The 25,463-nt window shown below is 45.5% G+C and overlaps 1 protein-coding gene and 1 long non-coding RNA gene across 2 annotated transcripts in view; one reads left to right on the forward strand and one right to left on the reverse strand.

Moving 5' to 3' along the window:
• The first annotated feature begins 92 nt into the window (after positions 1-92).
• Positions 93-3,042, forward strand: LOC121491289. The gene is made up of 2 exons (XR_005987921.1): positions 93-255; positions 2,460-3,042. It is a non-coding gene; the product is annotated as an uncharacterized LOC121491289 (long non-coding RNA).
• The window catches only part of MEI1 (meiotic double-stranded break formation protein 1), a 73,401-nt gene continuing 49,171 nt past the window's right edge, over positions 1,234-25,463 (reverse strand). Inside the window, exons 21-31 of the mRNA XM_041756057.1 lie at positions 21,340-21,505; positions 20,145-20,249; positions 17,830-17,940; positions 17,352-17,512; positions 14,391-14,472; positions 14,027-14,202; positions 4,444-4,525; positions 3,892-3,998; positions 2,454-2,585; positions 2,158-2,267; positions 1,234-1,397 (exon numbers count right to left, since the gene is read on the reverse strand). Coding sequence (XP_041611991.1) covers positions 1,352-1,397; positions 2,158-2,267; positions 2,454-2,585; positions 3,892-3,998; positions 4,444-4,525; positions 14,027-14,202; positions 14,391-14,472; positions 17,352-17,512; positions 17,830-17,940; positions 20,145-20,249; positions 21,340-21,505 — 1,278 coding nt within the window. The 3' untranslated portion in view covers positions 1,234-1,351. The remainder of the gene's footprint in view (positions 1,398-2,157; positions 2,268-2,453; positions 2,586-3,891; positions 3,999-4,443; positions 4,526-14,026; positions 14,203-14,390; positions 14,473-17,351; positions 17,513-17,829; positions 17,941-20,144; positions 20,250-21,339; positions 21,506-25,463) is intronic.

The raw sequence follows: 25,463 nt of genomic DNA on the forward strand, positions 1-25,463 counted from the left end.
GCGGGCCGCGACCGCCGCCCCGCTGACCTCACTTCCGGCCCCGCCCCCCGCGGCCCGGGCGCAGTGAAGGGGTGTTGTGTCCCGCCCACCCCGTGCGGGGCGCTCGCGCTGATCGCCCCGTCTCCTTCAGGTTGGAGGAAGTGAAGTCTGCGTGGGGTCTGGGCCCGACTCAGAGGGCGCGTCAGCGGACTGGGGCCCTGACCGAAACTTTCCATCAGCTGACAGTGTTAAACCGAAGTTGACCGGATCGGTTCGGTGGGTCACGACTCGCTGTTGTTTTTCTAAGAACCCTGCAGTGCGAAGTTGGCGCCTCTGCTCCAGTCCCACCAGCTTCTAAACCCAGTCTCGGGGGCCTCCCTATCCGTTTATTAGGCCGGAGTTCAGTTTTGTGCAGGGTCGGTACAGCCAGACCCCAGGAGTAAGGGTGGGCTGCCCAGTTCCCGGCACCCAGAGGGTGGGGGTGGGGGACCGGGAGGCAGAGGCGCGGTGGGCTGAGCTGGGAGGAGCAGGAAGCAGGAAGCAGGCACAGGTGTGGAGAGTCGACAGTGAAAGAACCGCACACGTGGACATAGAAATACAAGCGCTGGGGAGAGCCCAGGGAAACACGAGGGGCCTGCTTCAGCCAGGGAACAGTGGGGACCGGCTAGCGAGGCAGATTTGCCCTGCTCAGCCTCCTTACCTGGGCATTGCACCTCTCTCCACCTTCACATGAGGTGAGGCAGCAGGTAGAGTGCCTCTAGGGCACTTGGATCGCACAGGTAGCGGGTAGCGAACACTTAGCCTTTCTCGCACTTCTAGCCCCGTGGATGGCCGGACGGGTATTTTTTCTTTCTTTCTTTCTTTCTTTCTTTCTTTCTTTCTTTTCTTTCTTTCTTTCTTTCTTATCTATCTATCTATCTTTATTATAGTCACACACACACAGAGAAAGAGAGAGAGAGAGAAGCAGGCTCCATGCACCGGGAGCCCGACGGTGGATTCGATCCCGGATCTCCAGGATCGCGCCCTGGGCCCAAGGCAGGCGCCAAACCGCTGCGCCACCCAGGGGTCCCCCCGGACGGGTATTTTCTGAGTACAGCTGAGGCAACCGGCTGGTGCTCCTTACATGTTACCAGGACACATTCCTTTCTGAAGCAATCCACTATCTGACTGGCAGAGTTACCAGCTCCAGGGAGTCCAGAGAAGTTGAGACTGAAATGTTTTTACAGAGCCAACAGAGACATGCGAGTGTATCATTTTATTTCCTGATTCCATGTCAACAATGGAGTAAATGGCTACACTTGTCATCCATTTCCCCAATAATTCTGCTCTGATTTTCTCTTCTCTCTGTTTCTGGGCCTTCGAGTCTTGAGGGTCAGTCTCTGATGTGGGACAGGGATACAGCCACTCCTCCCAGGTAACTGGCAGAACATGAGAGGAGAACAGCAGAAAGGTAGAGCCAACCACGGGAGAACCACACTTCCAGAGCCCAGAATTCTTCAGAATTGTGGGCCGGATTCTAACACTGGGACCTCAACACCTGGGTAGGTAGTTGCTATTTAACAGAGAACCGTTTCAGGCACAGTGGAAGGAGGAGGGACAGGGAGGTAGCCAGTGGGGGTGTGGAGGAAGCACGACCACACAACACCCACCAGCTCCACTGGTGTCTGGAGCACCACAACCACCCCAGAGGGCCTCTAGCCCACAGCCCCAGTCTTTCTCGGGGACAGGTCAGTCATCGAGCGCATGCGTACATGCACCATTAGGCTGAGGGAAGCACCAGTATGAACTGGGTTTGGACTACTTTCTCTAAAACTCTTGGGGAAAGACTGGCTCCTTCCTGAGTTTGGTGATGTGGCTTTGGAGACAAACAGGGGTCACATCTTGATGCTATCACTGTGTGATTCTGGGCATGTCATTTAACCTCTCTGGTCTAAGTTACAGCTATGTTAACACCTCTACCTTCTGTGAGGATTAGACACAGTGCATGTAATGTGTCTCGTCCTTGGTGGGAACTTAAAACAGAGTAAGTCATTGTCCTTGCTATCACTATTAATTATCCTCATTAACACATATAAAGGACAAGGCTACAGAGTCACCCCTCTGAAGCATGATGCCACAGCCTCCCATAGCCTGGGTGACCTTGCCCAGACCAAGGCTCCCAGATGCAAGAAAGGATACAGCATGTCCAGGGGCGGCTGGGCGGAGGAGGTGCTGGGGGCAAGGCCCTCCAATGAGGTCTGCAAGGTCTGAGCCATGCTGTGATCACCCAGGAGGCCCATGCTCTGGACCTGAGAAAAGGTGGCAGGGAATACAGGCCTCAGTGGCCACTCCATACAGACCCTCTCTACCCTCTACCCTCTGCATTCCTGGCTTCCCATTGGCCACTGTGGCTAGAGTGCCCATTCTCCATAGCAAAGATGGTGGTGAGTGGATCTAGCCTTATGGTGGCTATACAGCATTCCCTTCCCACCCACCTGCAGGAAGAAGCTATGCAGAGCCTGAAGCGTGGTGTTCGACAGGGTGGAGAGATCAGCCAAAGCTGCGCCTTGAAGAACATGATCCACCTCCTCGTGAGAGAGGGCACTGCTGCTCTGGAACCGCACAAACTAGGCCAGGGAGAAAAGCCCCAAATACACAGGGATTTGGTATCTCCTTCATTCACTGACATTTCCTGTGCCTCTGCTGTGTTTGGCACTGGGCTGAGGGCATAGATCTGAAGCCCAGAGAACCCTGCCTTCAGGAGCTCAGGGTCGGTGGGCAGAGGTGGTGGGATTGTATCATAGAAGAGTGGGGTAAATGAGGCAGACTGTGAAACCCTGAGAGTTGGTCCTGCTGACCCCTTCAGTACTCTTCCCCTCACTCCCTGGCCTGTCACCTCACACTCATGGCCAAAATAGACTACATGTGGTTACCCAAATATACCACCATGTGCTCGTGTACCTGCTTTCACTTCCACTACCTGGAATATTTTTCTTCTTGGCCTATTAATCCTTCAAGTCTCAGCTAAAATGTTACCTTCCTGTTGAATGTTCTTTCATTTCATTAAAGAAATACAGGCATTAACTTAGTGCTTACTACATCCTTATTCACCTCTCCCTTCTGGCTCTGGCAGAAGCTATTACAGTTGACCTTTGAACAACACAGGAGTGAACTGCACAGGTCTGCTTATACACAGATTTATTTGGGGTAAATATAGTATAGTACTGTAAAAGTAGTTTCCCTTTATGATTTTAACATTTTTCTAGTTTCCTTTATTATAAGAATACAGTATTTAGTACATAGAACATGTGAAATACGTGTTTATGTTATCGGTAAAGCTTCCAGTCAACGGTGGGCTATTAGTAGTATGGGGGGGTGTCAAAAGCTAACATGCAGATTTCCAACTGTGAGGGGGTCAGCACCCCTAGCCCCCATAGTATTCAATGGTCAACTGTACTCTTCTCTGTGTTCCCATACCAAATACTGATTTATTCATTGATCCACTTCACTATCATTCACAGGCTCACTGCTTTGTTGTTTATTCAATAGGCACTTACTGCATTCCAAGCACTTAGCGTATCTTCTGTGCCACTAATACTGTCATGTTTTAACTATTAGTTTCCTTATCTATATCCTCTAGACTGAGGGACCCTTAAAAGCCAGAGCATTTGGCTCAGTGACCTCTTTGGTCCCTAGCATAGGATCTAGATGTGGCAGCAGGCCCTGGCCAATGTTTCATGTGTGAATGAATTAGAGTATTTGGGTCTTCTGGGGTGAAAAGATGTGGGTGTTTACAGGAAATTCTCTGAGCATGCCTCTTGTAAGGTAAAGGCCTACCCAGCCCCTCTACTTTCTACCCTTCTACCTGGACTCTTCAAAAACACCCAGCTAATGACATTCTTCACCCCATAGGACCATCCATTCTGTACTTACCAGGGTCATGAGCCTCAAGATTTCAGGTCTGAGGAAGGAACTCTCTCCAGCATCCAGGAGGGTAAACAGCAAAAACCGATTCCAGGGCTGGGAGACCACATGAAATGCTATAGGAAACATCAGTCACCCTGGGTTGTTACTGCTTTTCCATAGGCCTTGGAACATTGATGAAGAGGAATTTCTTTTATTGGCTTAAAAAGGGGCTGCTCAGCTAGAGGCAGGGCATTGGACAAACTGGCCACTGGAAGTTTCTTTTTTCCCTGGGCTTCTATCCACCTATGCTGCCTGGCTTAGGGAGACCACATATTCCACTATTGTGGGAAGGGTTCTGCAACTTTGGAGCTTTGTGATTTTGGTTGGACAGGTTACTTGACCTCTTTGGACCATAGTGTCCTCATCCATATAATGGGCATTTCAATGCCCTTACATGTTGTGAAAAGAATTAAACAAAATGAATGTAAATCAAAAACCAGAGGTTGGGAGTCTGGGACAGAAAGGTGTCAGGGGCTGGCCAGCCCTAGGGGAACATCAGAGAATGGGGAGGGCTTCTACCAATGTCTGGGCTCCGGGCATGCAGGTAGTCAAGCAAGGCTTCCAGGCAGCCAACACAGGCATAAGACAAAAGAGGGTCCTTCTGTAAAAAAATAAACAAAACCCATTCATGTCAAGTTTTGCTACCAATGAGTTTTGATACCAACCAAGAAAAAATCATTTGGTTTTCAGAATAATTTGGATTTCAGAATTTCAGATTTGGGATTGTAACCCTGTAGATAATCAAGAAATGTTTGTTGCTTTCATCTCTAAACCACACATGGAGCATAGTGCTTATACTGACGATTTACCTACATTTATCTACATTCAAGAGACTGTTTCAGAAAAGGAGAGGCACCTGGGTGGCTCAGTTGCTTAAGCTGCTGCTGTTGGCTCAGGTCATGATCTCAGGGTTCTGGGATAGATCCCCATGTCAGAGCCCCACTTTGGGCTCCCTGATCAGCGAGGAGTCTGCTTCTCCCTCTCCCTCTGTACACGCCCCCACTCCTGCTCTCTTTCTCAAATAAATAAATAAAATATTTAAAAAAAGAAAAGAGAGACTGTTTCACTGTTTCAGAAAAGTGGTTAAGCCCTGAGCCCCACTAAGAGATTCACAGATTACAGACTCTGTAAGAACCTCAGTTTATCTAAGCCAGTAGGTTTCAACCTTTTTTTTTTTTTTTTTAAGATTTTATTTATTTGACACAGAGAACACAAGCAGAGGAAGAGGAAGAAACAGGCTCCCCACTGAGCAGAGAGCCTGACACAGAGCTCCATCCCAGGACCTTGGGATCATGACCTGAGCTGAAGGCAAATGACAGACTGAGCCACCCAGGCACCCCTCTTTCAACCTTTTTTTCAAGCAGAACCTTACATCAAACAAAATTTTATGCTCTAATAAGCATACCAAAAGATCTCATTATCATCAGGCATTTGGATGCCTATCATTAGGCATCCAAATGAAAACTCCATGAGACACCACAAAAAACCACAAATAGCTAAAAAGACTGACAATACCATGTTGGCCAGAATGTGAAGCAACTGGAACTCTCAACTTCTGGTGGGAAAGTAGAATGGTGCAGTCATTTTGGAAAACAGTTGGATGGTTTCTTATAAAGTAAACATATACTTACCTTATGTGGTAGGCAGAATTTTAAGACAATCTCCTGACTTTTGCCCCCAGATTTTACTCCTGTGATTATGCTACGAAATATGGCAAAAGGAAGATTGTCTGGGCTCAATCTAGTTACACCAACCCTTGAAAAACAGTTTTGTCTGGCTGGTGACAGAACCAGAGAACCTGGAGGTGTGAGGACTCAGCATGCATTGGTGGTTTAAAGATAGAGGGGCTGGGTAAGGAAGAATGTGGGCAACCTCAAGAACCTGGAAGAGGCCGCTGAGGAAGAAGTGGATTTTTTTTTTTAAGATTTTATTTATTTATTCATGAGAGACACAAAGGCAGAGACACAGGCAGAGGGAGAAGCAAGCTCCATGCAGGGAGCCCAGTGCAGGACTCCAGGATCATGCCCTGAGCAGATTGCAGATGCTCAACCACTGAGCCACCCAGGCGTCCCAAGAAGTGGATCTTTCCTCCAGATAAGCACCCACCACCTTGATTTCAGCCTTGTGAAACCCTGAATAAAGAATTTGGTCAAACCCACCCAGACTTCTGAGTCTGAGTAGAGAACTGTGGGATAATACACAGTGTGGGGCTAAGCCATTACATTTGTGGTAACTTGTTACACACGTTAGAAAGTGAGTATGTCATTTGACCCAGCAATTTTACTCCTAGATATGTACTCACGAGAAATGAAGCCATATGTCCAAAGACTTATACTTCAGTTTAAGAACTTTATGCATAATAGCCAAAAATTTAGAAGTCCCAAATCAATAGGTGAATGGATAAACAGTTGTGGTATAGCCATATAATGGATGACTACTCACCAATGAAAAGAAATGAAGTACTGACACACATGACAATGTAAATGAGCCTCAAAAGCATTAGGCTAAGTGACAGAAGCTAGACACACAAGACCACATTATGTATTTCATTTATATAAATTCTAGAAACGGCAAAACTATAGTGACAGAAAGCTGATCAGTGTTTATGAGGGACAGGGATAGGGAGAAGAGATGGACTAAAAGGAGCACAAGGGAACTTTCTGGAGTGATGGAAATGTTCAATACCATGATTGTGGTAGTGTTTACAAAACTATTTGTAAAAGCTCATTTAATTGTACACTTAAAACCAGTAAATTTTATTGCATGTAAGTTACATCTCAAAAACACTTGCATTTTTTATTTATTTATTTATTTATTTATTTATTTTTTTTAACACTTGCATTTTTTAAAATGCAAAAACTAACCCCCAAAAAGGCTATGCTGTCTTCACACTGTTCTTTGGAAGGCAGCAATGTGGTGGTTAAGAAGAGGGGACAGGAGCATGTGGGTGGCTCAGTTGGTTAGGTGTCTGACTTTGGCTTGGGTCATGATCTCAGGGTCCTGGGATTGAGCCCCTGAGTTGGGCTTCCTGCTCAGCAGTAGCAGAGAATCTGTTTGTCCCTCTCTCTCTCTGCCACATGCCCTGCCCATGCTCTCATTCTCTCTCTCAAATAAAGAAAATCTTTTAAAAAGAAAGAAAGAGGGATCCCTGGGTGGTGCAGCGGTTTGGCGCCTGCCTTTGGCCCAGGGCGCGATCCTGGAGACCCAGGATCGAATCCCACGTCGGGCTCCTGGTGCATGGAGCCTGCTTCTCCCTCTGCCTGTGTCTCTGCCTCTCTCTCTCTCTCTCTGTGACTATCATAAATAAATAAAAATTAAAAATTAAAAAAAAAGAAAGAAAGAAAAAAGAATATGGGACAGACTTGGGCTTGCATCCTTGCTTATTAATCACTTACTCTAGGTGACTCTGGCTAAAGTCACTTATCCTTGCTGACTGGGGATTAAAAAAAAATTACCGAGTTGCTGACAGGGTTGGATGAGAATGGTATAGACTATTCAGCCAGTGCTTGACACAGAGTAAACAATAAAGGGTGAGAGCAGCCTCATAAAATGCACAACAGAAGAACACTCCCCTCTTTAACAACCCCTGGGTTTTCTCCACAGAAACCCTAAGGCCTCCAAGGCACATAGCTTCAAATGTTTGAGCTAATCTACTCACCTCATTTTATAGCTGAGAAAATGAGAGCCAGAGGAAAAAAAAATACTTGATCTGAGGACACCTGTACATATCAATAGGTGGCAGGTCTAGAAAACCCTAGGCTTTGTGCCCTTTCTCCTTCTCCAATCTAAAATTAACTCTTAACCAGTGGGAACTTCCAGCTTCTTCCCAAATACCCAAGACGACTTGGTATAATACCCAGCCACTGCCTTTGGCTTCCCCATCTGGTGAAGAGCTGTGGCCTGAGTGCCACCTCTGACCCAGTGTCCATAATACCTTATATATCCAATGAGGGCCAGCTGAAAGGTGGATGAAGAGCCAAGGCCATTGGGCATTAGGAAAGCTAGGTACTACCACTCAGGTAACAATGGCACTTGTTCACAAGATGCGCATCTTGGAACACTGAAAGAACATGGATTTTGTAGCCAAAGAGACTTAGGTTTGAATTCTGACCTAAAAGTATGTGACCTTTGACAAGTTACTTACTATCTCTGGGACTCTGTTTCCTTGTTTATAAAACTGAGATCAGGGGCACCTGGGTGGCTCAGTCGGTTAGCATGCAATGTTTTGATCTCAGGGCTGTGAGTTCGAGCCCTGCAATGGACTCTGCACTGGAGCCTACTTAAGAAAAAAAAAAAAACGGGCATCCCCGGTGGCCCAACAGTTTAGCATCACCTTCAGCCCAGGGTGTGATCCTGGAGACCCAGGATCGAGTCCCACATCAGGCTCCCTGCATGGAGCCTGCTTCTCCCTCTGCCTGTGTCTCTGCCTCTCTCTCTCTCTCTCTGTCATGAATAAATAAAATCTTAAAAAAAAAAAAACCAAGATGTAATTTCTACCTTTTAGAGGAGTTGTGGTGAATAAATGACATGTGCCAAGTGCTTACACAGAGTAGGCACTCAGTAGATGTCCCCTCCCCACCTCCTACTCTCCTAGAACCTTAACCTGACATGAACCTCTGCTCTTGTAAGAATGATCCTTGAGATCAAAACCTCACATCTTGTAAAACTAATTAGCTCACTGATTTCCAAATTAGTAACAACATTCCACTCCCACCCCGATCACAAAGCCAAGTCTGAGCACAAGGAAAAACTGCCTCTTCCCTGCCCAGGCCCACACTTACCCTTCCCTAGGTTTCCACAGGAATGTAGCAACTGGACTGGAATCCAGTTACACAGTCCTGCCCCACAAGAAAAGGCAAGCTCCACCTCCTGGCCATGGTCTCCATCTCCAAAAAACCCAAAACAAACCTACTATATTTCTATTCTGGAGACATTCAGAGATTTACAATCCTGGTGGCTCCTCTAAGAACTAAGCAGAAGGGAAGTTTGCCCTGGCTTCGCCCTACTCCAATGCAAATCATGCCAGTGACCACAGCCCTTCTTCAGACCCTTCCACTGCTGCTACTAAACTCCCTTCTTTCCCCTCTGTGACCCAGCATAATGAACTCTGGACACCGTCTCCATCCTCACTGCAACCAGCACTTCCCTGCTATGTTCCATTCCTGGGGGAATTAAAGCAGTTCTCATAGGCCCAAATCATTTAACACTGAAAGACTCCTTTTATTTTAGATAGAGAAATGGAGGCTCAAGGTTCATCCATGTTGTAGCATGTGACTGCTTCATTACATTTTATGGCCACACAGTATTCAAGTGTGTGTACATACAATTTATTCATTTATCAGCTGGTGAACATTAGGGTTGTTTGTACTTTGGAACTATTATGAATAGTACTGCTATGAACATCTGTTTGTCTACACAAGCTTTTGTGTAGACAAATGCTTTCCATTTTCCTGGGCATATACCTGGGAGTAGAATTGTTGGGTCATACGGTAACTCCGTGTTTAGCTTTTTGAAGTACTTCCTGGTTGTTTGCCAAAGTAGCTGCATCATTTTGTATTCCCACCAACAATGTATGAGAGTTTTACTTACTCTACATTCTCACCAAAATTTGATATTATTTGATTAGCTATCCATCCCAGTGGGTGTGAAATGGGCCTCACTCATTTACTTGGGTCACTGCAACAACCTCTTGCTCCACAGTCCCCCCTGCCTCAGGCTTTTTCCTCCCTCTTCCCTACTGAGGTTGCCAATGATCAGTCTGATAGAAGCCCTTGGTGGCTTCTCTCAGCACTTCTTGGCCTGGTATATAAGGTACTGACTAGCATGGCCCCTGCCCAGCTCTTCACTGTCATCTACTTCTTGTTGCCCCCATTCCCCACTGCACACTTCTATATCATGTACTTTTGCTCATTCTGTCTTCCCCTCCCAGAATGCCCTTCCCTCTACCTCTTCCTAGACATTGTTTTAGGCTGAATTCAAATGTCACCTTCTCTGTGAGGCCTCCTCTGACCCCTGCAAGCAGAAGTTTTTGCCTAAAAAAATTTTACAGTTTTATGGAAGAAAACAGAAATGCAAATCACTGATCATATAATAAAATATGATAAATGCGATCCTCATTACAGGGTTGAATAAACCATTCTGGAGCTCAGAAGTGGGGGTGGGGGAGAGAAAGAGGGGAGGACAGACCTCCTCTATTCTTGGATTACTGTGGAATAATGTTCGCTGAATGTATGAATGACTGAACAAATACAGAACTATTTTTAAACAGCAAACCTATGGAGGGGTCTGAAGGAGGCTTAGCTCCAGTCCTGGGGGAAGGACAGAGAAACAAAATGGCTCTTCCATATACTTCCTTGGGTCAAGGGCAGTGATAGAAAGGTCATTATGGCTGAAAGCAGAAGGCCAGGGAATTTCTCAGAAGTGTGTCATTGAGAGAAGGGAGGAAGAGGCTACTTGGTCCTGTTCATCAGGGACAGTGATTGTGAGGCTGAGCAACTCCCAGCAAAGACCCAGGAGCCTCTTCATGAAGAATTCATGAGTTATTCAAGTTGATTCCTCTTTCCAAGGACTGGTGAAGATAGCAAAAAGCTTCCAGAGATATTATTCTACTTAAATGAGCTACCTAGAATAGTCAAAAGAGCCAAACAGAGAAAGCAGAACAGTGGTTATCAAGTGATGGGGAGAGGGGGCAATAGGAAGTTATGGTTTGATATGGACAGAGTTTTAGTATGACAAGATGAAAAGGTTTTGGAGATAGAAGGTGGTAGTGTTTGTATAACAACATAAATATATTTACTACCACAGAACTATACCTTAAAATGATTTTTAAAATGGTTAATTTTGGGATCCCTGGGTGGCGCAGTGGTTTAGTGCCTGCCTTTGGCCCAGGGCACGATCCTGGAGACCTGGGATCGAATCCCACGTTGGGCTCCCGGCATGGAGCCTGCTTCTCCCTCTGCCTGTGTCTCTGCCTCTCTCTCTCTCTCTCTCTCTCTCTCTGTGTGTGTGTGTGTATGTGACTATCATAAATAAATAAAAATTAAAAAAAAAATAAAATGGTTAATTTTGTTATGTAATATTTTAGCATGATTAAAAAAAACTGCCAGGGGCACAGAAGAGTGTCCCAGGCCTGGTGACCCCTAGGCTCGGGCAGGGGAGGTGAATAGTAATGGTGGTACAGGAAGTCACTGACCCCTTAGTGTTTAGGCTACTGGTTTAAGGAAAGTTCTTCAATCATTTAAGGATTGGTTCAAATGCAACCTCTCCTATAGAGACTTTCTTGATTCAAATAATAGGTCATTTTGGCATTAATTGTAATCATTAATGCTTCCTATAATCTGTGTACTTCAGCTAGAACCATATTATATTCATTTCTATGTCTTCATTCATTCATTCATTCAACAAACACTGAATGCTAATTTGGTGCCAGGGTTTATGCTGGATATTGAGTATAAGAGAGTCATTTTTCTCTTACTTCTGAATGTTAAAATAGTAACCTCAGCCTGTTAAAAACATTGGAGAAAAAGCATTTCTCCTTGCTCCCACATTTAACTGGCTCCTCTTCACCCAAGGAGAGATTTATCTAACAGGTAAAATGCTAGCTTAACATTTACTGTGCCATCAGAACAGGATCAAGGTATTAAAGGTCATGCTCCCATAAACTTAAACTTTTTTTTTTAAGATTTTATTTATTTATTCGTGAAAGACACAAAGAGAGAGAGAAGCAGAGACAGAGGCAGAGGGAGAAGCAGGCTCCCGGGACTCTGGGATCATACCCAAAGCCAAAGACAGGTACTCAACTGCTAAGCCACCCAGGCGTCCCTAAACTTAAACTCTTAAGATCACGGCTAGGTGGCAAAGTGTCCATAAAGTAAACATAATATCCTTGCCTATGGGCTTCTGATCTGGCCTGGGGGAAAAGAGAGTGGTTTAAACCCTTCAACACTTTTTTTTTTTTAAGATTCTTTTATTTATTTATGAGAGAGAGACAGAGACAGAGACAGAGAGACAGAGAGAAAGGCAGAGACACACGCAGAGGGAGAAGCAGGTTCCATGCAGGGAACCTGACATGGGACTTGATCTCAGGTCTCCAGGATCAGGCCCTGGGCTGAAGGCAGCACTAAACCACTGAGCCACCCGGGGTGCCCCCTTTAACACTTATAAAAGCTCTCTTTGGGGGAAAAAATTATACACACACACACACACACACACACACACACACTCTTTTTGGAGAGATATAAAGATACTACAATGTTAATAGTGGAATCTAGGTGGTGGGTGTGTGAATGTTCCACTATAAAATTCTTTTACCTTTGCTCTATATGAAAAATTCCAGGCCAAAAAAGCCCATATGACCTGAAGTCCCAGCTACATTCTACTACAGTGTTTACCAGAAATAAAGCCAATGTTTTGGTTCTCATCTGATTCCTGATTTCTCATCTGGTTTTGAACCCACAAGGGGAATAAAACTCAAAGATTAGTCAAACACAGTTCCTTCCTTTAAGAAGGAACTTCTTTCATACCAGTGAAGACTGGTATGAAAATGGGAACGTACAACAGAGAATGCTAAAGGTATAGAGCCTTGTGCATAGATGTGCTGGCAGGACAAGTCTCAGCAACCACAGAGTCAGCACAGAGCCACTCCTGGAGCATCCTCTATCTCCTTTACATCTCCAACTTTTTCCATACTGTGCACAGGCCCAGTAGGGATCAATACTTAAACATAATCTCCCACAATCAACAGCCATATTCTATATGCACAGTAATTATCTTGACACCAAATAGAGTATACTCAAATCAAGGCCTTCACCTCGCCCCCAGGAAGTTTCTATAACTCCTCTCATTCATTTGCTGGCTCCTCTCACCTCCCTCCTCTTGGCCCATGAATGACTTGCTATCAAATCAGACCAGATCTGACTGTCTCCTTGGACAAGCTCCAAAGGGCAAGAAAAGAGAGTCCAAGAATAACAGAATAACATCTAGGGCTTCAGTCACCCCATAGCAACCAGCTCATATTTGAAAATAATACACAATAAGCTCTTTAAAAAAAGAAGAAAGTCCTGGAGAATCAAGGATGAGAGACAGGTTACGAGACCAGGGACAGCAAATAAGTCCATACCAGAGAACAAAATAATGTTGCCATCAAGATCAGTCCCATTTCTGATGCCCCCTCTGCCCTTGGGGAGGTAGGACAAGTCACTTGGTTTTTCTAGCCCAGCTCAAGCACCTCCTCCAGGAAACCTTTGACAGCTCTGCACTAACCCTACACTAGCCCATTAGTTACCCTGAACTCCCACAGTGCAGTGTGTCCCTTTACCCCAAAACTGATCACAGTGTTATCACCTTTTATTTCTGTGGCAGTCCCTCCCCAAATGTTCACTCCTCAAAGGCAGGCACCTGACATATTTCCATGCCCTCACCACTCTTCACAGTATTTGATGGCTGGATAAACAATGAACTCCAAAAGTCCTCTAAGCTGTGAAACATAAAACCCTTTGGAGTAAACATCTACTGTCTTGGCTTACATGAAATTCACCCTTCCTTTTTCTGTGAACAGTTTTCTTTTGGAGAACCATCCTTCTTTCATGTTCAGTCTACACTGAGTTATGGAAAGCTCACCATATGTCCCATCCTCTGGGAAAGGGTGCTGTCCAAGCCAGGTCAACCAAAGCATCCCATGGCCCAGCCACAGTGAACAGCACATTACCCGAGCCAGGCTAATGAGACTCAGTTCTAGGTACTGTTGGGAAAGAGAAAGTCTCTTGCTCCTGGAAAGATATAAGCCAGGTGCTTCTGTTGCTTATCCTACCATCCCATGAGAACAAAGCTGAGATGAATGCAGAACCAAGACTGGAGACAGAGTTCTGATAACATTGTCTGAACCTCTGGGATCTAGCTGGGCCTGAAGCCAGTGCTAACCCCTGACCTTCTCAGTTATGACCCATTTTGAGTTTCATTTCTATCACTGTAACTTTAAAGGTCCCAATTAATCCACCCTCCAATCCTGGAGGAAATACCAGGTTCTTGACAGATAGCCATCTCTTCCTATTGTTCTGGATAAAGCAGGCTCCACCAACAGGGTCCCACTCAGCAAGCACCTTACCTGCACCAAGAGGTTCTGCAGTCCGATGACCAGGGACAATACTTGTGATGTTCCCAGTGGAGCTAAGACAGTGTTCTCAGGGGCCAGTGGTGGCTGGGCCTCTGAGGGCACCAGGGTCACAAAGGCAGAGGAAAAGCTTTGTTGCAGGGCTGTCCGCAGGAAGCATAAGATGGCAGCTGAAAGCAAGAAATCCCTTACACCCAGTCTCTGCCCCCTTCCCCACGTCCCACCTAGCTCTATCACAGGGGGAAGAAAGTGGAGATAACAATGGGGTGACCATAGGCTGGTCTGGTGGGGGATAGCCCCATCTCACAGCCAAAGGGAAAAGCTCATCTTTTCCTGCTAGTGGCCCCTGAGGCCATACCTGAGAGCAGCGCAGCCTTTTTCTTTGGGAAGCTGAGGACCTTCAATACTTGGTCCAGTTCCACGGACAGTGTCTGGTGAACCTGGTAGGACAGGGGGTAAGGGGATAGCTCCCACAGTCTGGCAGCTTGAGCAGAAAATAAGCTGTCCCAATATCTCCCAGGTACCCACACATACCCACTACATTCAGAGGGACAGAAAGGACAACACAGTCTTGTGAGCCCACCAGTCCTAGATTCAGGAATGTGAGGAGGCAAATTAACCTGTACATAGAAAACCTTTCTTTTCCCAAATATCCCCCATTGTCTCACTAGGGAGCCTCACTGGCCTCATCTGTGGTTGAGTCTCCACCTCAGCCCAGCATCCAACTAATTTAGATCTAGAGTCAGACAGAATCAAAACCTTGGCTCTGCCACTAGCTAGCCATGTGGTCAAGGGGAAATCACTGCCCCTCTCCCAGCCTTTCTGTATGAAATGGGAACAAGGCCACCTGCTTTCACTCCCTCCAGAACTACTGTGAAGAAGAGCTGAGGATCAGCATTAGTGAATGTGCTCTTTAAAGCCAAAGCAAAAAAAAAGCAAAAAAATAAAAATAAATAAAAATAAATAAAGCCAAAGCAATGTCCAAACTGAGGGGATACGTTCAAAGCCAAGTCTGCTCTGCTCTCCTTACCCAGAGAACACATGCTGCTTCAAGGCAGGAATTACTTCTCTACTGGATCTATCACAGTCTGACACAAAGCAGTTCCTCAATAATGCTTGTTGGCTAGTGAAATCAGCAGGTTCTAGGCAGAAGAACCAACTTGTACAAAGGTATTGAGATAACATACTAATATAAGATGTTAATAGAGGAAACTGTGTGGGAGTTATTTGGGAACTCTGTGCTATCTGCTCAACTTTTCAGCACACCTAAAACTGTCTTAAAAATAGGGATGCATGAGTGGCTCAGTGGTTGAGTGTCTGCCTTCAGCTCAGGGTGTGGTCCCAGAGTCCCAGGATCAAGTCCCACATTGGGCTCCCCGCAGGGAGCATGCTTCTCCCTCTGCCTATGTCTCTGCCTCTCTCTCTCTGTGTCTTATGAATAAATAAATAAAATCTTTAAAAAAAAAAAAAAAAGGCCATTAGAGGTGCCTGGGAGGCTCAAATGGTTAAGCGTCTGACTATTGGTTTCAGGTCATGATCTCAGGGTCCTGAGATTGAGCCCCAAGTCAGGCTCCACGCTCAGCCCAGGCTACTTATCCCCCTCCCCCTCCCCCTCCCCTTCCCTCCCCTCTCTCTTTCTCAATCTCATAAATAAAACAACTTTTAAGAGGACAATTAAATTAAAAATCAGGGCAGCCCAGGTGGCTCAGCGGTTTAGTGCCGCCTTCAGTCCAGGGCGTGATCCTGGAGAAATGGGATTGAGTCCCACATCGGGCTCCCTGTGTGGAGCCTGCTTCTCCCTCTGCCTGTGTCTCTGCCTCTCTCTCTCTCTCTCTCTCTCTGTCTATCATAAATAAATAAATAAATCTTTAAAAAAATAAAAATAAAAAAAATTAAATAAAATCTTTAAAAAAATTTAAAAATCAATTGATCAAAACCAAACCATCAACAGTATGGAGCTGCGAAAGAGTAGTGCTGATCTGGATAAGAGCTAACAGTTGGTCAGAGGACAGAGGAGGAGGATAGAATGGCAGAAAGTAAGGCTGCAGAAGGGCCAGGTAAGCAGGGTCTCAGCGGCCATGTGGAGAATGCAGAGACTGGCTACTGGGACAAGAGATGTGGAGCTAGGGAAAGGAGAGGAGCCAGGAGACTGAATAGGCCACATTAGTGGTGAGGATGAACTATCAGGCCTGAGCTAAGGGAGTGGGGAGGACTTAGAGTGGAGGTGGTTAGTAGGTAATTGGCTGGGTGTAAGCTGAGGACCAGGGCAGAGCCAGGGACACAGTGCAGGCTTCCATCCAGACAGGTAACTACAGCGGTACAGGTGGGCCCAACAGCCTCATACAGAAAAGCAGAAAAGGTTCCTATCCCAAACTGATGCATGGTCAACGACCAGAAGACTTACTATAGTTTAGATCTGCCACAGCCTGATGCCATCTTAGAGGCTGGTTGGTTGGTTGGTTGGTTTTTTTTAGAGGCCAAACTTTAAAAATGACTTCACTTCTACACAAAGGAGCATGTGCCTGGCCCTAGAATGGCACAGAGTTGGGCACAGGGCAAAGATATCTCAAAGGCTAGAAGATGGTTTCTATCCACAAGGTGCAGTCAGGCTGAGGAAGGAGACACCTGAATGTGGAGCAGCCCACAGACGCCCTCCTGCAGGGCTCTATGATGACAAGGTCCTACACAAGGGGGTGGGGAGGGACTGAGAAGAAAGGAGGTGCTCTGTGGCTGTGTCCACTGTTCCCTTCCCCAACAATCAAAACGACAGCTTACATATGTGGCATTAAACAGCTTACCACCCAGCACAAGATCATAGGCTGGCTTCTGTCTTCCTGTCCAATCTGACCATCCACTCTGTACATTCTAATCACACAGCACCTCACCAGTCTCCAAGTATGTACACTATGTCCTAAATTTGCGTAGTTTCATGTCATTGCTCAAATATTCCTCTTTACTTGGAACATCTTTTCCCCACTATCTTTGCCTGGTACAGTCTTACTTACCTTTCAAGGCTTTGCTTAGAGACTACAAGTTTCCCAAGTGTGGGGTACATGGTGTATTTCTTATTTCTCTGTGCTTAGAACACAGACGGGCATGTAGGTTATCCATGTATGGTAAATTAATGTAAACCAACCTGACAACAACCCTGGATGTTTTCTTCCCCATTCCATAGGCAAGGAAACTGAAGTTCAGAGATCAAATACCTTATGAAGGTTACTCAGCTAATAAGCCACAGAGCTAGAACCAGAACTCAGGAACTTTGTCACTCCCTTGTATGCCTCCCCATGCCCCAAAGCCACAGGAGTTAGTGACTAACCTGCAGACTGCCAAAGTGCTGCTGAGCAGAGAAAGAGGCAGTGAGCAGCCAGGCAGAGCAAAGGAGTTCAGTCCTGGGAGAGTCCACCTTGGTCCAGGTGAGTGCCAGAGTCTTCTCCAGAAGTTCAATCAGGGCAGTACTGCTAAGGAGTACTGCAGCAGCTGTAGATGGTTTGGTGAAGCAAGGGCCACAGAGGTTATGCAGGAGCCCCGGCTCAGTGCCAGCCTCATGATTAGCACCTGAGGGGAACTTCATGCACACATAGTGAATAAACAAACAGATCAGTTTGAGGCTTTAAGGGTTCCAACTTCATTCTCGAACCACAGGTTATCAGAACCAGAGGGACCTTATGACCATCTGGCCCAGCTATACCCTCCCCTTATATATTTTTATAAGAGGAAGAAACTAAGGGCAGCAATGGCTACAGACACTACCCAACACCCTTTTCTCTTCGTTGTCTCAGCTGGGGCCCCAGCACCTCTTTTCTGACTGCTCGGTGTAGTCTGATGAAGGCTCCAATACAGGAAGTTGAAGGAGGGCTGCAGGATATCCACATCAGCAGGGCTGCATTTCCCACACAGCTTGCTCACTGCAAGAGCCCCAGGCACCCCTTATGTAGCATTCCATGTTTTAAATGCTTACCAGCACTCACAATTCTCATAGGTTATCTTTAACCTATCCTTCTGCTGGCTAATGTCAGATGTCAATCTGTCAGTCTTGGGGACCAAGCACAAACTAAGTGTCCCTGGTAATACAGCCAATGGAAAGAAACAAATACAGACAAACCTGAAGGTATGTTCACACTCTCATCTAAAAAAACTTCAGGCAAGCAGCCCTCAGCTGTACTTAGAACAGACTACACAGGGGATCCCTGGTGGCTCAGCGGTTGAGTGCCTGCCTTTGGCCCAGGGCATGATCCTGGAGACCTGGGATCGGGTCCCACATCAAGATCCCTGAAGGGAGCCTGCTTCTCCTTCTGCCTGTGTCTCTGCCTCTCTCTCTCTCTCTCTCTCTCTCTCTCTGTCTCTCATGAATAAATAAAATCTTAAAAAAAAAAAAAAACAGACTACACAAGTTGAAGTGACCTACAGGCATCCTGTAACAGCATTCCTGCTGGCAAAGACTCCAGGTTGGAGAGTCTGCAGAGGTTATCCAGGCTAACCTGCCATCTGAGCAAGAGAAGATCCAGCCTCTGAAATCTTCCAGCAATGGGTACTCACCACCCTCCCAGGGGACTCCTTCACCGTCAGTGTGCAGTTCCCTTAACGTGCCATATTCTCTCTCTCACATCACCCTCATCTGACTAAATCTTTAACTCCTATTCAGCAATTGAGATTCAACTCAAAGTTTATCTCTTCCATAAGCCCTCTGTAACCTCTCAAGGCAAGATTAGATGCCTCTTCAGGCTCCCCTAGCCCTCCTCAGAGTAGTTTCTACACTGTAGATATCTATAGTGTATATCTATACATCCCTTTCCTCCTAAGATTCAATACTCTCTGCTCCCCTGCCCACCATCCCCAATATGAAATCTATCCAAGTCTCCACTCACTGTGTTGGCAGCCAAATCATACTTGACTCCTAACTGGCTTGTGGTCAACCAGACAAGCAGCCCCCCTCCTCACCCCTGTCCTCTGCCTACAATGCTCTCAAATAAAAGACTCAAGGATTATAAGTAAATGTATATTACATTTCACATGTATATTTCAGGTCATCATTACCCCCTCCAGAGGCCCTTTTGACAGCAGTTTGATTTTTGTCACAGGCAATCTTCCTTCCCAGCTAAGTGTTATCCTTGATCTGACAAATAGGCTGGGTCCAACACCAGGCCAGGCCTGAAGGCCCTTTTTAAGCTTGACACTGATCTCATGAGGAGGCCTGGGCTCCAGGTGAGGAGAAACCATCCTCATCTGCGGCCACGACACCTGACAGTCCGCAGGTACTGAACACACACCATTTTTCCTATTGATTTCAGTATTTCCTCCATAAATCTTCCTAAGAATGCTGCCTATTGGGGCAACCCCGGGTGGCTCAGAGGTTTAGCGCCGCCTTCAGCCCAGGACGTGATCCTGGAGACCCGGGATTGAGTCCCACATCAGGCTCTGTGCATGGAGCCTGCTTCTCCCTCTGTCTGTGTCTCTGCCTCTCTCTCCCTCTCTTTCTCTCTCTCTGTCTCTTATGAATAAGTAAATAAAATCTTTAAAAAAATGCTGCCTATGAAGGGCAACTACATTAATCAGTAGTGAAAGGTCCCAATGTGGTTTGGTATGGGTGGAAGAGGTCTAGAGAACTGTAAAGTAGATCATTAGTCAGTTAGTCATTAGTCAGTTGTGGAGTGAGGAGTTAGTCATTAGTTGTGGAGTGAGGTGGAGAACTGACCTTGTGCCAGGAAAAGTGAGTCTACACAAAGAGTTCCACTGGAGGTCTCCTGCATGCCAAGCATTGTGAGCATTCCACATCTAGTTACCCCTTATTTCAACCCTAAATCAGCTAATTACTACTATTCAACTTGTAAGGAACCTAAAGCTAGGTGATTGCCCAAGATTGCATAGCTAGTGACTGAGAATAAACCCAGGCATTTCTGACTCTAGAGGTGTATCTGTCACACAATGTTGTTTTTGTTTTTGTTTCATTTCCCAAATAGTCCCATAGTACAACTAGAGAAAGATCTAAAATGTCCCATAGCAAGAAACCCACAGGAACAGTGACCCACTAGCTTCTTCCAAAGGGCTGAATGATGGAATAAAGGAGCATGCCCAGCCCTGGGCCCTTAAGCACTGTCCCAAGCCCAAGCACCTTGGTGAAGAAGCTTCATGGCCATGCTGTCCAGTTCTTGCTCTGACGTGTTCTTCAGCTGCACTAAAGAAAGGAGGCTCAGTAGCAATGGCAGGTTCCCTGAGGCTGTGAGGAACAAGGAGGGCTGATCAGGAGACCTGATACTCAGATCACCCCAAGGTCGGACAGATACCCTACCCCTTTGTAAATATTTGTCAGGATTCACTGCTACTTTCTGTCTTCTTCTTTGGGCACAGGGGCAACTGACATATTGAGTGGCAACTCTGGGTTGGGTACCAGAAATTTGATATCTCAATCCCCATTGTGAAATAGGGATTATTTCTATTTTGTAGTTAAGAAAACAGGCTGAGAGGCTGAGTGCTCCCACAGCCAGTTAGTAGCAGGGCCAGGACTTGAACCTAAATCTGAGTTCAACGTCCACATTTTTTCAATTTTGTTTCCACGAAATCTCATAGTTTTTATACATTATTATCGTTTAGACGGGACTTATCCTTTCCTGAAATGGAAGGACTCATCTCCTCCAGACACCCTTAAATCTACCTCCAAACTTCCATCCTCAGTCAGGACTAGATCAAGTGAACCATAGTTCTCCCACTTCCTCTTAATTGCTTGGAAATTTTAAAATTCAACTTTTTAAAAATAGGAAAAGAGAACCCAATGCCAACCTTTTCAGTGTCTTTATACTGTACCAAACATCAAACTTCTTTGACTCTAAGGAGTCCCATTCCAGATTTAGAAACTATCCTTCTGTATCTCACTGGCAGCTTCTAAGACATTTCAGATCCACTCCTGTGCACTGCTGCTGCCTTCCTGGCCTCCCCCTTATTTCCCTCTTTCTTCTTCCCAACTGGAGGTTACCATTCTTGTGACAAACAGCTCTAAGCACATGCCATGCAGGGTGGGGACATGCATGCATACACTGAACACACCCACCTATGCTAAACAGAGACATTAAACATAAACATATGTAACACACACACACACACACACACACACACACACACACACCCCAAATATGCTGAGTGCTCACTCTTTGATGAGAGGAAGGAGGTAAAGTTTAGCTTGATGCCACACTGGCCTGACTTTTATTTTGCAAAGAAAACTGATTCTTTCTCCTAGAGCAGACTTCATCAGGGCAGAGATGCCCACTTCTGAGTTTCAGGTCAAAACATGCCCCCCACAGCTGCAGACTGACCTTCTGAGGGAGAGGCCCCATGTTCCACCAATAGATGCTGTAGGATCAGCAGGAAGTGGCCTCGGATGAGACCACCCACTTCAACATCCTCATTCCTCCTCAAAAACATTCTTAGGACAATTAGTACCTTGTGGGCTGTGTCCACTGAGCTGGAATAGATGAGATCCTGAGCAGGAGAAAGGAAGCCAGATCTCAGAGAATATCATAATTGGGACAGTGAAGAAGACAGAGACTGGGGAAGGACCCAGGATGATGGTGTCATAAAATATGGGGAAGGGAGTGGTCCCTTACTTGACACCTGTTATGTACTAATCTGCTGAACAGGTCCATCCTAATTAGGAAGAAACAGCCTCAGAGAAATTATATGGTGTGCCAAAGGTCACATAACCCGGTAAGTGGCACAGCTAAGATTTGAATCTCCTACCTCCAAGTCCAAATATCTTTCTACTTTCCAGGATGCCTTTCTCTGACAAATGTAAGTTTTAGGGTCAAGAAGAGGTTTTTTCGGGACAGAGGACCTGAATGTGCCTTAAGGGAGGAAAAGAGAGGGAGGTGGTGATGTCACAAGGCAGGAAAAGGATAGGTTAGGACAGATTCAGGGCACAGGAAGGGAAGCAAAGACCAGGTCAGGCCCCTTCTCTTCCATGGCATCTGGCTATTTCTGCCCCAAGCTGTAAAGGCCTTGGGTTCAGAAAGTAGGAAAGGACATCACTTTTTATTTGCTCTCAGAGTTATTTTAATGAGTATATGTTAAAGGCAAAGCCAGTCAGAAGTCACACCAGAGACTATCCTACTGATAGCTCCTGGCACCTACCAGCTCAGACAAGCCAATTCCTTTGGACAGGTTAACATGCTGAGTGCTATGAATCCAAGGTCACACACAGACTCCCTTTCCAGGGAGGACAGCTGACACATAGAGACATGGCTACAGGGCACCCAGCTAGACAACTCCAGATGTGCTGATCACTGAGTGACACATGGGCATCAGGGCTTGGCTCTTCACAAATGTCCATAGCTGCCAGAGAAACAACTATAAATCAACAGCAACTGCTCAATCAGGCACTGTAATGTATTCAAATTGTAGCTGTATGTTTGCTGATACATTATCTGTATCTTCCTAATAACTCTTCCAGGTAGATGTCACCCTAATTTTTCAAATGAGTAAATTAAATGGTCTGCCTATTAAGACAGCAGTGGCACTGTAAATTCTACTACACTATGAGTTATTTTTTTTTTTTTTAAATTTTTATTTATTTATGATAGTCACAGAGAGAGAGAGAGAGGCAGAGACATAGGCAGAGGGAGAAGCAGGCTCCATGCACCGGGAGCCTGATGTGGGATTCGATCCCGGGTCTCCAGGATCGCGCCCTGGGCCAAAGACAAGCGCCAAACCGTTGCGCCACCCAGGGATCCCTACACTATGAGTTAATGAAAAATACTGATAAGATTGGCTTCATCTTTGTTACCTTGCAGGGACTCAGAAAACATCTCTGGAAGGAAAGGATCACAGAACAGGAGGGCTAGAGAGACTACTGGTTCATTTACATCCACCCTTTTACTTTACAGGGTATGAGGCTGAAGCCCAGAGGAAGCATGATTTGCCCAAGGTCAAACCAATTTCCTGATCCTGCTTCATCACCAGCACTTGGCTGCCTAACCAAAGACCTAGTCCTGCAGAATCCTGAGTTAAATCTTAATAGTCCAAAAGAAAGAGAGCTACTCAGCGTTTGGTGGCTATGGTAAATGCAGGGGCGGGGGAGGGGGGGATGAGTTGCACCCCACTGTGTGGGTCAGTGGGGAAAGCTCTGGGTGGAACATGGCCCAGCTCCTGCCCAGAGCTGTCCAGAATTTTCTGGGGTTGGATCAACTAGGGTGATGTGGCCAAGGAGGGAACAAACAGAGCTTCTGTGACATTACCGTTTTTCATATTTAAACAACCTACATGAAAGACCACCCATTGATAAGAGTGGCAATTAACACGTTTGTTTTCAGCTGTTAATTACCCATGTCAAAAACAGAAATTGGTACCAACATATATTTTAAGACTCTTCCCCTCCTGTGGCTAGAAGTTGGGGAGAAATGGTAAGAATTATATATATAAACAGACAGCAAAGTTGTTCCTGGCTATTCTTTTTCACCACTGATGTTTCCAGGATCCAATTTAGTGAAAATCTCATTAACTTTAGGCTCCAATCACAGTCATGATCCTTATAAGTTACATGACCTTGAACAATTCAATACGCTGTTCTGAGATCAACATTCTCTGATTCAGAGTTAGTCAATGATCAGTGAATGATATCCTATGGTGTATAGAATAGCAAGAGTGTCCCTACGTATTCTTTCCACATATTATTCCCATATATTTATCCACATGTTATCTCTACTTTATACACAAGGAAACCAAAGCTCAGAAAAGTCTTCATCTTCCTGGGTCTCTACATCGGATCCAGCCCTAAGGATAGATCCTTCCTGTTGAACTCTAGGCCAGCAAAGTACAAGGCTCCTTCTCTGCCCACGAAGGAGGGGTGGTGTGTGGTTCACATTCAAGGACAAAAACTGAGTCACCAACAACAAAGGGTGGGGCACCTGCTCAGCTTCCCTGACACAGGGTCTATCTGAGGATTTGGTCTCTCGAGATTCATTTTCTATTTGGCCTTTTTAAGTACTTATGTTCCTTAAAGCTAGTAGCCTAAGATAAGTCTTCAACCAGGGAGGGATCTTAACCCTAGAAAAACCCAGACTGAAAAAGAAAACTTAGGGGAGGAAGATAATGAGCTCCGTTTTAGACAGAAATGTCTAATAGTTAGCTTTATGGAGCTGGAGCTCAGGAGAAAAGTCACGGAGAAAGAGATTTAAGTCATCAGCATATAGCAGGAGGCAACCAAATCCATGAGAATTATTGACACAGCCTAGAAAGAAGAAACTGAATAAAAAGAGAGCCTAGGAAAAAAACTTTGAGGAACAATCAACTTTCAAGCACTAGCCAGAAAGAAAACTGTAAGAGACTGAGAGACGCACCAATAAAGGTAAAAGAAAAATTAAGGGAGTTCGTATTGCCAAAACCAAGAATGTGCCAATAAAAAGTGGACAATTGTCAAAAAATAACAGGTCATGTAAGATGAGAAAAAGTCCACTGTAAGTAGTCACAAGAACATTGCTGTTGATCTTGGTAAGAATGGTTCAAGTGTCAATGGAGGCAAATGCCAATAAGTGAGGGAATAAAAAATGACAATTTTGAGAGCTAGAAAACTACTTCTAGGAATTTGACTGTAAAGGGAAGGACAAAAACATGGAAAGGGTTAGGAGGGCAAGGACCAGGGAGAGTCTGGGTCCGAGTAGAAGATAACCAGAATAACCAGGAGTAAGTCTATAGGAACTTAGACTTGCCTACCACTCCCACAGCCCACGGTCATGATCTGAGATTTTTTTTTCTAGTCTCACCATTCTTTGATTTTCTCCTTCCAGTGATGCTTTAAAAGTCTCTACAAGGTTACAGATGAAACAAGCATCTGTGATTTCCTCAACGGCAAGGACCAACCATATCTGAATTATCTTTGTATATCAATATCTAGGGCCTAATAATAAAAACCAAATAAATACATGATAAAAGAAAAAGTGAACAACTAAACTCAGGGCTTCTAAAAACCTGCTCATTCCTATCTTTCTCCAATCTCAATTCATGGTGAAATACCCTCCATGCTCCAAAATCACACCAGACCACTCATTCACTGTCCCTGAATCGCAATAAGCACTTGGATGCTTGCTGTGCTGGCCTAGCAGGATTCTCCCCCAACACTTTCACTTATCAAATCTTTTGCAATATATGACAGAAATGACACCTTTCTAACCTCCCTGCCACCCAAGCATTCTGCCTGACTTTTATTGCCACACTGTTATGACAGGTATGTTTGGTTTGTTGTGTCTGATTCCCTCCCTGGCCCATAAGGCAGGTTGTAGGTCCAGTTCCTCCCTATACCCTCCCTGCTCAAATAGACAGCTCTCCTGTTATATAGGACACTGGATCAGGATTTATTTCTCTCTTGTTCTCAGAATTAGCTCAGTTTACTGGGAAGAACATTAGACAGGGAGTCAAAATCTGGGTTTTAATCTCAACTTTTGTGACC

The sequence above is a fragment of the Vulpes lagopus genome, chromosome 5 (assembly GCF_018345385.1).
Source record: "Vulpes lagopus strain Blue_001 chromosome 5, ASM1834538v1, whole genome shotgun sequence".
Taxonomy (NCBI): domain Eukaryota; kingdom Metazoa; phylum Chordata; class Mammalia; order Carnivora; family Canidae; genus Vulpes; species Vulpes lagopus.